The sequence below is a fragment of the Musa acuminata genome, chromosome BXJ3-4, assembly GCF_036884655.1.
Source record: "Musa acuminata AAA Group cultivar baxijiao chromosome BXJ3-4, Cavendish_Baxijiao_AAA, whole genome shotgun sequence".
Classification (NCBI taxonomy): Eukaryota; Viridiplantae; Streptophyta; class Magnoliopsida; order Zingiberales; family Musaceae; genus Musa; species Musa acuminata.
In genome coordinates this window covers 48607178-48618914 of record NC_088352.1, presented here as the reverse complement: position 1 = coordinate 48618914, position 11737 = coordinate 48607178, and the positions used below count along the sequence as shown (strand labels likewise).

The 11737-nt window shown below is 41.6% G+C and overlaps 2 protein-coding genes and 1 long non-coding RNA gene across 3 annotated transcripts; 2 read left to right on the top strand and 1 right to left on the bottom strand.

The window, feature by feature from the left end:
* Positions 1 to 144: 144 nt before the first annotated feature.
* On the bottom strand, positions 145 to 3466 carry LOC135636094 (amino acid permease 6-like). The gene is made up of 7 exons (XM_065147647.1): positions 3297 to 3466; positions 2999 to 3223; positions 2831 to 2924; positions 2528 to 2742; positions 2309 to 2451; positions 1998 to 2225; positions 145 to 842 (listed from the first exon to the last, which is right to left on the bottom strand). Exons 1-7 carry the CDS (start codon positions 3418 to 3420, stop codon positions 420 to 422), a joined length of 1452 nt encoding a protein of 483 aa, XP_065003719.1. The 5' UTR covers positions 3421 to 3466; the 3' UTR covers positions 145 to 419.
* Positions 756 to 3979, top strand: LOC135636096 (uncharacterized). The gene is made up of 3 exons (XR_010495802.1): positions 756 to 895; positions 1449 to 1854; positions 1958 to 3979. It is a non-coding gene; the product is annotated as an uncharacterized LOC135636096 (long non-coding RNA).
* A 3012-nt stretch (positions 3980 to 6991) lies between these two features.
* LOC135635556 (malate dehydrogenase, glyoxysomal-like) lies at positions 6992 to 11599 on the top strand. The gene is made up of 6 exons (XM_065146702.1): positions 6992 to 7229; positions 7372 to 7534; positions 7754 to 7955; positions 11065 to 11193; positions 11294 to 11421; positions 11497 to 11599. The coding sequence occupies exons 2-4, from the start codon at positions 7517 to 7519 to the stop codon at positions 11091 to 11093; spliced, it is 249 nt and encodes an 82-aa protein (XP_065002774.1). The 5' UTR covers positions 6992 to 7229; positions 7372 to 7516; the 3' UTR covers positions 11094 to 11193; positions 11294 to 11421; positions 11497 to 11599.
* The last annotated feature ends 138 nt before the right edge of the window (positions 11600 to 11737 follow it).

Here is an 11737-nt window from a genome sequence, read left to right as displayed (position 1 = left end):
AGACATTCTCTGCACTTCACTTGGAAAACTAACAAAAGTTACTTGTTTACTAGCTTCACCTTTAGCACCATGGAAGATGAGAAGTTGAAATGGAAGGTAGGAAACATGTGGGAAGACAGTGGTAAAAAAGTGGCATTCTGTAACTAAGTCAAATGATGTTCCTTATAGGACATCTATCTCCTTAGGATATTTCACTTTCAATAGTTGAATATTACATCACAGAGCAAAAAGAACATGTCATTTGTCCCCAGGGACAATTATGAGTCTTCAAGACAACATTCTTATATCCCAGTTACATGCATTTGTCCTTCATCATGCCCTCTGACATGAAAAAGTGATCATTAAATCTATCTTTATTTATGAATCTATTTGTATCCAGTGTTAAGTCATGCCGAAATTTGACTGGATCCACCACCTTGTCAGGAGATCTTGAAAGGCTTGTAGTCTTGAAGGCTATGAATGAGTCCTTGAACAGATCCACCGGCTGCCACCAGTGACACTATCAAGCAGACAATGCTCAGGATCTTCAGCCATGTCCAAGTTGCAGAGAACCTGCGAATTTTTGCTTGCACGATGTACATCTCCACCGGAAAATACACGGTTAGCGGCCAGAATGAAACAGCCCCAATTAGACCCAAGAAATCGTTAAAGAAAGGAAAGATCATGGCAACTACGGCGGTGATGATGACGAAAAGTGATCTCCAGATCATGCGGAAGAGACTGAAGGGACAATCACCCAGCAAAGGAATGTTGATCACATGCTCAGTTGTCACAAAACGATTATCTGGCCAACGGTTCCGGCTCCAAGTCTCGATGAATTGGAAAATTGGTTGGGCAAAAACCTGCATTTACCAATATCATTAGCCAATCATTTTGGAGGTGCTTGTACTTTAAGGTACTAGGACCACAAGTTGAGTCTCATGATTTAGTTGGTTAAACTCCACTTTCTTCCATTCAATTTGAATTATAACCTATAAGTTTAGGCTGTATCATGACACAGTTTGTTGATTGTTTGTAAAGCTAGTGTTAAGATGCATTATATGAGATTTATATGTGATGATGTTGGTGCTACCTCAACAATGATACCAAGTTTGCGTAAGACTGTTCTGCTATCCATATTTTGGATGGATCGCATGAAACTCTTCTGCAATGTAGTGCATATGTATGTGTGTATCCTGTGGCAACCATGTTGAGAACCATGACAACCCCAGTTATAATGTTTCTATGCTCTGCAGAGACACACACATGGGGGGTTTTGTATGATGTTATAATGACATAGTTCATAGATCAGCTACTTCAGGTGGTGCTTCTAGGGTATTCACATATGTGGTTGAATAAACAGGCTGGATGGGTTTTGTAGGGTAATGGAATAACTGTTTCATAATAGACATGTTAGTTTCTATCTTAATAATGTGATTTATCTGAACATTGTTTTGTTCCTCTCTCAGGACCTGGTTGCTGGTCTGCATGAAGGTGCCCATGTGTCAACAGCAAGAACAGAACCTGTGTGCTAGTTGGTGGATGAGCATCAAGCCACACCTAGCGGACCAGGTCAGGACAATCTCTAATGATGTTCATCATTCAATTGGATTTGTCTTGACTGGCAGGAGAGGTGAATCCACATGTCAGGTTGAGGTCAGAGAGCTTGTTTTGCATGATGTGGTTTGAAGGTTCCTACCCAGTGCACCTACATCTGACACTCATCACAGTGTCAGAGGACATGGTTGCTGTACCAAAACCACGCCCTTGAAATGTCAAAGGTTTCTCTACCACAGCTAGTCAATGGTGGGCTCACAGTGCAGATCATGTTTGATCCTATCGCTGTAGGCAAACTGTGATGATGTTGTTTGCAAGGTTGTCACTCGAGTCTATGATTCCAAATTATTGTATGATATCAATATGTTAACCCTACAGGCAAAAGATAACAGATGCTTGTGTCTCGGAATTCATCATGCAGCTTCATCAAGGAATCAAAGCTCCCAGCTTTAGGTGTTTACCTGGAAAGCACCGATGAGATGGACGACGATGCATATATTCCCGATGTCGACGAGCCAAAATGGATCGTAGAAGCCGAATCCTGTCAAGAAGTTGCCGGGCGCAGTGTTCCCAAACGCAGCATATCCCAGCACACCACACAGCATGTAGAAGGTGGTGGTGGTGAGGACCCCAATGGTGGTGGCCTTCTTCATCACCTGGTTTTCCGGTGGACTCGATCTCAGAGTATCCTGTCAACCATTCATCAGAATTCAGCATCATCATATCAATGATGACAAAGCTTGTCAGTGAGGAGGAGCACAGAACTGCATACCTGGATCTCGATGAGAACGTTGGAGTAAGCATACGCAAAGGCGATGTCCCCGAGAGCCTGAAATGTTCGCCAGATCTTCTCGCTCCCCGAGACATCCACCCCCACCGTGACTCCTGTCAGGCTGGTCCTCGCATGAGGCCCTTCTGCGTTGCGGGAACATGGATGCATGTCAGGCATGGAGACAAGGAGAAGAGAGTGGGCTATTTTTGGAGGACCCACCTGCTATTTTGGCAATGGAGAGGCCGAGGCCGATACTGGAGTAGGCGACGGACATGATGGCCGCCACAATGGAGAGCCACCAGATCTTGTGGAAATTAGGGATCTGAGACAGAACAATCTGTATGCACGCGAAGATGGTCATGTTGGTGGTGTTGGACTCCCCGCACGCGGCGTCGTGGCCGTTCCTGTGGAAGCAGTTCGACCTTTTCACGGCCCTGAACACATGCAGGTATCGGAGGTGAGAAGGAATCCTTCAGTGGATTCACATGGAGATGTACGACTGGGAAAAGCTAAGCTTATCACCCCATGCTGATGGCCGTCGTGATGGTATAGCCAATGGTGACTCCTACAAGATTCACGTACTGAGCCAGTGCGCACAGTTTGGAGCTCACACCCCCTGAAAGAGAAGCAGAGATGAAGCAAGATGGCAAGTGTGCCGAAACGGATGACCCACTTGTGATCCGTGTCTACCTAGGTGCGTCCTCACAGCATCTTTGTATCTGTAGTTTCTCTTGCCCTGAGGAGATCGATAGCAGTCCGCAAGGAGGCTGGAGCAGAACCAGGTGATGAGAGAGAAGATCAAGAGAACTGTCGGACCAGCGATCCACCCTAACTGAGCCAAGGCCCAGGCGAGCGAGAGCACCCCGGAGCCGATGACGGCGGTAATGATGTGAGCACTCGCAGTCACCAGCGTCCCTGCAGCCACCCATCGATCGATGTCAAGGTAAGAGCTGCTGCTGCAACGAAGAAGAGAGTGTTGGAGACCAACCTGTACGCTTGACGCGGCCGTCGTCGTCGAAGTCGTCCCGTGCCGGACCGCGGCCGCTGGCTATCTCGAAGGAGGCTTCCTCCATGGGGACAGACTTTCCCTGCACCTCACTCGCCATGACCATACGCTCTCTCGCTCTCTCTCTCTCTCTCTTTATATCCTAGCCTTGGTCAGAGACAGTGCATGTATCGGCGACCTGCTGCCTTCCTCAGTAAAATAAAGGAGGAAGAAGACAAGCCGACCTTCTTTAGATCATTCACATGAGAGTTAGAATAAAGAGGATCTTCCACAAGGAATTACTCGACCACACGTTCTTACCTCCTCCGCCCACCTTCTTGTCGTCTCCTTGTGTGAGGTCCATGGTGGAGTCCAAGCTGGTCTTCCTGACTTGGACCGAGACCTGCTCTAAGTTGTATTCTTCTCAGGCAGACTGAGCTTCGGTTTGAGGAATAAGGTCAATCAAACAACTTTGACTAGTACCAATACACCTTGAGAAGGGAACAACCCTAAGGATACTACTATATGTTGTATTAAATGGGTTTTAGTTTGGGTGCATGCATGAAGTGTGGAGACTAAATTAGAAGAGATTTGATGGAAACAAAGTTTACATTTACTTCTTCCATTATCTTTTGTCTCTCTTGTCTTTTTCATAATATATATTTTAAATATAACTTCATCCTTTATCTCTCTCTCTCTCTCTCTCTATTGTTGAGAGATTTGGGTTGGTTAGATCTATGTGTGAGCGTCATATTGTTTATTTAATGTAATAAAAATATTTTTTTAATTTTAAATAAAAATAATATCTATAATCAATTAATCTTGTCCAAATATGGTATCTATTAAATGTTTCTTTTAGATATGCTCATATAATCTGAAATCATACTTTTCTTAATTTTCTGGCAACTTCTTTTACCCAGCATAAAAAAGAAAGGTAATTCAAGTGTCTAATTAGAGATATATCAATAATATTTAAGTTTTGTCTTACCTGAAAATAAAAACAAAAGGGTGTGTGATTCATCCTCTATGTGTGTTGGAGTTAAAAAGTTGTGGTGGCTTTGTGTGTAATACATGCAATGAGACAAATGCTTGTGCATTATGAGGAGATGTGAAGCATATAGTGTGGTCCCTTGTATCACTTTTGCAAGCAGTGGCAGCTAAGTATAAGGGAAGGTCCAAATTGGATCGGCACTGTGACAGATATGGCCTCGAGATCCATCATCTCCCAATTATTGAGAGAGAGAGAGAGAGAGAGAGAGAGGTTGGATGTTTGCTTCTCGTTCCTTTTCTTGGGAGTGCTGGAGAGAGAATCTGAATCGTGAAGGCCAAAAGGCAATGTGAAGAAGACAAGCATGGGTTGACGACTGTTGGGAGGTCTTCTGCTTGGGGTCCCTTGATGGCTCTTCACTTACCGCTTAGGCCATGGTTGTCAAGTAGCAAGTGACTTCTTGGACTCACTCTCTCTGTTCCTTCGTCTTCCTTTCTTGTGTCGTTTGATAGAATTCCAACAGGCACGATTGAGGTTTAGGTCCTGCTGGTTTTTTAGGTTCAGAAAGGAGTGGGTGTCAAAAGTCAAGAGTAGGGATGGCCATTAGATCCATTAGGCCTCACACCTTCATGCTTCGTTGCAGTAGGCCGATTGCTGCTTGACCGAGGTGGGGAGGAAGGATGATGATATCAATTTCCCAAGTCTTCATTTAGAATGAGGCCATGCCTTCTTCTCATCCTCGGTAATTCTGCAGCAACAACAGCCACCACAAACCCTGAAATGTCAGCTCACTGTCGTATGGGATCCAACAGTGACATGTTTGGTGTCATCTACTCGGAGCTACTAGCCAGTGAATAAGATCTATCAATACATTATGGGAAGATAGAAGAAGACTATAAGAAAAGAGATCATAGAAATTGTGAGCTCAGAATGGAAAGTGGATTCCTTTTATTTTTCCAATCCCCCTTGACATAGTGATCAGGTTTCAAAAGGCATGAGTGGGGATAAAGATGCTAAAATGACTCCAATACAATCTCTCTCTCTCTCTCTCTCTCTCTCTCTCTCTCTCTCTCTCTCTCTCTGTGATTGTTGGTGCTGAAGCTGTAGCAGAAAGGTACGGGCAAGGAGAAGAAGACTGTGGAATGCAGATTCCATGTAATAATCTGTGGGGGATCGAGAAAGGGAGACGACTCGGTGACTCTCCCTTTCTGCACTAAATGACATCCAGGGGGACAAAATAAAGCCTCACACGTTGCCAGCGACGTGTTCGAGTGTCACATGCATTGATGTGGACGACCAATCGAGTTCCATGATACCATTCAACAACAGCACCATTAATGCAGTGCATGTAAACGCCTATCGCTCTCATGTATGTTCGTCTCTTGTAGATGCTGCCTGTGCAACCAATGCAGTTGTCTTCAGAAGCTTCGGTCTTCAACAACATTTCTTTGGCTCCGCGGAGAGGAAGAAGAAGAAGATAAAAGTTGTTCCTCCTTCCTCCAGAAAACAATATTGTAGGGCTCTCGTCCTCTTCTTGGGGCCTGTAAGGCTTTGTTTCGTGGTGTCTATGGCCTTGTCTTCTTCCAACTTTCTTCACGAGTCCGATCTCTGAAATCTTTAGGCCGTCCCTTTTGCACTGTGACAGATCGACGTGGGATGCCAATGCTCGTACAGAAGTGGAACAACATTTCGTGTGGCCAACAACAAAAGCATGCTTCGACATGCCATGAGGAACCGAAGCATCAACCATTTGCTTCGGTGGAGCATCTTATCGGTTACTGTATGCATAGGGCGCGATGGGTAATGCATTTATATTTTTAATGTACGTCGTTGTAGTGGTTGAATGTTTCGAGTGTTCGACATATGCAAACTGATAAGGCACATCTCCGCACCATCCACGTGGTATCACATGGCAATGCAGCGATCAAACGCTATCGTATTGTTCGGTATCGAACACCACGGAGCCATTCCAAAAAACTCGAGGTAGCACCACACGATCATTTCGAAAAGTTCGGAACGATGTCACACTATGCAGGTCCATATAAGTCGATCAGTGCTCATCTATAGGGTACAGACCATCTTCAAGAGGAGTTGATAATCATTAAAGGACCATGTACGATCGACCCTCCTATGTAATTATAAAAGTTAATACCCTAACCAGTACTAAGCGACATTCAACTCATTCTTATTCCACTCAACTCTATCTTAATTTTTTTAGGGGTAAAATCGAAAAATCCTCCTCCCAACTTTGACTTGAATGCAGGAGCTGACGATAAAAAAGCGAGCAATGAGGGCCCCAACTCAACTCGACCCAATGCTCATTTTCCCGACTCAAATCTTCACGTGTGTAATTTTGCTCATCCGACTAGTGTTGACACCTCAACCAACAGTATAAAGGCTCACAAATACAAACTATATTTTATAATATAGTGTTAAATGTTGGACATTAACATAGTGGTGTTTGATAAAAATATATTTTAAATTTTTATTTAATATTATATGATAAATTGAATCTTATATTTTTTATTTATAAAATATATTTATATTTATTTAAACATTATATATATATATATATATATATATATATATATATATATATATATATATATATATATATATATATACTCTCTCCTCTGCTTACGTCATTATCTCTCCTTCCTCTCCTCTTCCCTCCAAGTGTATTCAAACATTTGGGCCGTCCCATCTCGACAACACCAACTCCTCGAATGCCTCCCGACGCTACGCATCGCCGGGATCAATTCTCAGTCCCACCCTCCCCATTCTCGGGTTTCTCTTCTTGATCATTCTCCCTATTTTTGCACCAAAAAGAGGGAGACCATCCCACTCTGATCGGTGCGTCGTGTTGGATTTTCGAGGAGATGGTTTTATTTCTTGGAGAGATTGAATCTTGGATTTGGGGATTTGGTGTTGTGTTCTCTCCCACCATCGTAAGTCTAGGGTTTCTCTGACCGATCTTTTCTTCTCTCCATCTTGTTCATTGGATGTTAAATTCAATGAATGAATGGTTCTTGATTCGTGTTTGCTTTTCTTGGATCGGATGAGTGATGGGTTTTCTTTGTGCGGTTGAAGTTGGAGGAAACCTTCTTGCTGGGCCGAGTGAATCGCCGGTCAGGAGGGGAACTGGGTTTAAGGTGGTGATTTCCGACGCTGCTGAGAAGATCGGCAAGAGAATTTTTATGCCGATGATCCTGGTGCCACCGCAGATATCGGCCGCATGAATACCGGCGCCGTGGTAGTCCTCCGGATGCTTTTCACCTCATTTTGTATGTATTATAGGCATTTGGGTTCATGATGTTCTGATTGATGCATGTAATCGAATTCCTCGTGTAAATAAATCAGATTTAGCTGCACTTCTATCTGTTGTTTTAGTATTTATTACCTTTGGATTGCTTCGGAAGAAATTAGACACACTAATATAGATCTCATTTGGAACCTTTGGATGCACTTACAGGAATGGGCCTTGCCATTACCCCTCCCTGTCAATCCTTGGAAGACAGGGATAACCATGGATGATTTGTTTGACATCAATGCTGTAATTGTTCAGGCATTTTGTGATGGAAATGCTAAACGCTGTCTGAAGGCAAAGGTTAACCTGGTTGCCGATTCACCAAACTCTGCTGTTCCCATACCACCTGAGGATTATAAGACAGCTGGTACGTATGATTCCAAGCATCTTTTGGGAGTAATAACGATGGATGTAGAGATAGCCAATACTTTTGAGGGCATTATCAAGTTTATTGTATTCATATGTCCGTCAGCATCTATTTTTGCATTACCTTGCGAATTCTGAATATTGTCATGGCCTTCAAAGTTGCAGACCGATTACAGAAGGTTTTTTTCTTATTTTACATTTCAGGTTAATGTAACATTGCAATTTGGTCCAGTTATAGTGCTTAACTATTGCATAATTAATTCATCAGACATGACACTATAACTGCAATTTGGTCCAGTGGTAGTGTCATCTTGATGAATTAATTATGCAATATGAGAGCAACTGAATTCATTAGCTTAATACCAGTCATTTCTCATTAATGTATTAACGTTCCTATGATCGGTGGTCATGCAGGAGCTTCTAAATTTGCCTTCATATCGCAGGTCAACAAAACTTTTCTGGCTATAAATCTCTTTTTATGCATTTTGTGTTTTATAAATTTGTAGTTACTAAATTTGCAATGTTGATATTGTCAGTCATCATAAAATGAGATCTTGTTTTAAGCTACTTAAAATAACTTATTAAGATGAAGAAACACACCTAGCTTTTCAAGTGTTACCCTAATATGTTCTCTAATATGGATGTTCCAGAGTTTTAAATGATTCGTAGGCACTTTTCTTGCAGATATGACATGCACCACAAGGAAATGCCTGCCATTGACATTTCGTACATGTCTATGCACTTGTATACATTAAACCTGTTTATTAGACATTCTTATTATGGCAAGGCTAGTTTGGACAAGGCAAAGAAAGAGTTTGCCAATAAGTATTCAGAAGAGCATCTCTTTCATTCACAAGTGACAGAAGAAAAATGCCCGACTGCTTAGCAGATTCAGTCCATATGTAAGATCTAGATTCCATGCTTGAAGAAATACCTATGCTGATATTTGTTTCTGCCGTAACAGATTTCATAGTGAGAGTTAGTAATCATAATAATTTCTTATGAAGTCATCCCCTACTGTTTTTGCATACTTTAAGAAAAAAAAAAGTTCTTTGTCTGTTTTTTTGTTAATTTTCATTTTGAGATTTTGTTCATCACACAGGATTTGAAATTCAACATGTGACTAGTTGGATGAAATAACAAGAACTTATGCAATAGCTACATTAGCTGTCAATCAAGGTGGTTGGTGAAAATTTGTACACTACCTGACTGAATAAATGGGTTACAGTTTCTCAAATTCGGTGATGAGTAATCTTTGAGGTGTTTGGTTACGACCTATTTCTGGCAACCAATGAGGTACAATTGTCTATTGAGTGTATATTTGTGGTGAAACTTCCACATGGGAGGATATCTATTATGCTCAAGTGGCTAGTGGTCGAAGAAGATGCAATAACTGGCTTTGCTAGATGTTTCAGTTTTGAACTTCAAGAATATTAGAGGAGATACAGCCCACATATTTTCACTTCCATTGAGGTCTTCATTCATGATGTGTGGATTTGGCCTTGGTAGCTTGCGTTAGGGTTTCAATTTTTCAATGGGCCTTAGCTTTTATTTTTTTCACATATAGAATATGGGATTGGATCATATTTTATTCATTGCATATTCGGGCATTGTCAGGATTTGTCTGGAACTCTGATCTGGTTGTTTCATCTACCTCAGAAGCTGACTATCCTAATCTGTCATAATTTTGAAATTTGAAGAAAACATGGTGCCTAATCCTAAGGAAGTTTGCAGTGGGTCGGAGTCAGGTAATGGTGAAATGAGGAAGCAAAACAGAGGTGCATGTTCCAAATTGATAACTTGGATGAACTACTTATGATGCCTACTCAAAAGTAAGAAATTCAAAAAGGCATGTTATAGTAGAAATTTTGTTAGGGACAATTAGTACGATGAACAACATTTGTAATTTGGAATGTAATATATTTTTTACTGATGAAGTAGATAACATCTAACATATAGTATAATTAGCTGTTTTTTCTTGCATTAAATGAGTCTTTGGAGTAGTTGGGGGTCATAGACTTCACAAACTACTGCCTTAATAGAAATTCTTTCTTTTTCTCCCAAATTTATCTCACCGGTGTGGGAAGAATTTAGCTGACTGAATTATTCATCTTTTCTACCTCCAGTCTACATGTGTATGGAAAAGTCTGTGTAGACTTTCAAATTGATGCAGTGATGAATTTATCCGTCAACATGGTAATTTATTCATTTGATACCAAACATAACTTTAAGAGTCTTGGTAGTGTTTTGCTTAGTACATGCTACATTAATTGGGGTTGAGTGGCCATTAATACTGACCTAGATCTTATATGTTTATGGATATGTGCATAATAATGATATACTATTCTTGGACAATTATTGTGGCATAACTTAAAGAAGTAATTAAGAATTTGCTTATTGGATGGTAGGTCTCAAAACTGGTTTTTAGTGCTTTCAATGCCTGCCTACCCAAACTAGCAGTTCCTCAAGATTGGTTTCTGTCTTTGTAAAGGGCTCCATCTTGGGCCCCTGAGACTGTCAATAGTTCCCCCAACTTTAGGGGTATGAAACCTCAGTTAAGACCACTGACTCTGTAATAGCAGGTAATACGGCATAGAAACTGTGTGAGGCATCCAAGTATCCTGTTAGTGAGACAAATAACAGGACATCTCACATGGCTTTCCCCTGTTGTCATCATATGCAGTACTTGTTCCTGCATGTGCATGAGGTTCGAGCCATGGATCCGGAGGGTCTTAGCAAGACACCATCATCATCATTATGGTACCGGGCAAATATCTGGACCTCGAGTTGGTTGGATAGTGGTTCAGCATTAAATTCAACTATGGAGTGAGTAGTCCAGGCACAATGTGTTTTTGTAGTCACATAACCATGTGTTGTGCTAAATGGTGTTGCAAGTCCTGAACAAAGGTCTAGGGAGTGATGAAAGAGAACCTTGTACTTTTCCTGCATCAATGAGGCATGAGATTTTGCAGTCGGATGCTCATGTGTTGGTTAATGTCGTTGCAAGTCTCGAACAAAAGGTTTAGAGAGTGATGAAAGTGAATCTCGTTCATTTTCCTCGCATCACTTTTGCAGTCACATGATCATGTGTTGTGTTTATGGTGTTGCAGGTCTCGGACAAAGGTCTAGAGAGAGATGAAAGGCCAACTTTGTACTGTATTCCTCTGTCAATGACAAGTGAGACTTTGCAGTCACATAATCATGTGTTGTGTTAATGGTGTTGCGAGTCTTGATTAAAGGTTTAGATAGTGATGAAAGTGAACTTTGTATTATTTTACTTAATCAATGACAAGTGAGACTTTGGCAGTCGCATGAATGATCATGTGTTGTGTTGTGCAGGTGGTGAAGAAAGGTTTAGAGAGCGATGAAAGTGTAACTTTCGTGCTATTCTTTTTTCCTGCACCGAAGTGACAAGTATAAGCCCATGGTTGCAATTTTGGTGCCTGGAAAAATGTTGTATACTCCAGGTGAGTTTGATGGCAGTTGAATACACACAATATGGATATGATTTGAATAACCCAGGAACAATCTCTGTTTTGCAGTCACATGACCATGTATGTATGGTGTTCGTAGTCGAGGCTCGGTGAATGATGAAGTAAATAAAGCTCGTCCTCTTTTCCGGCATCAGTTACAAATCAGAGGTACCTGAGGCTTGAAGTTAATTTGATAGTATCTCGTCATTGAATTCAAGTATGAATGGAGTGGTAGTCGTAGTCGTAGGCCTGAAGAAAGGTTTTGACGGTGATGAAAGGTAAAATCCTTGTACCTCGGTCCTTCATCAAT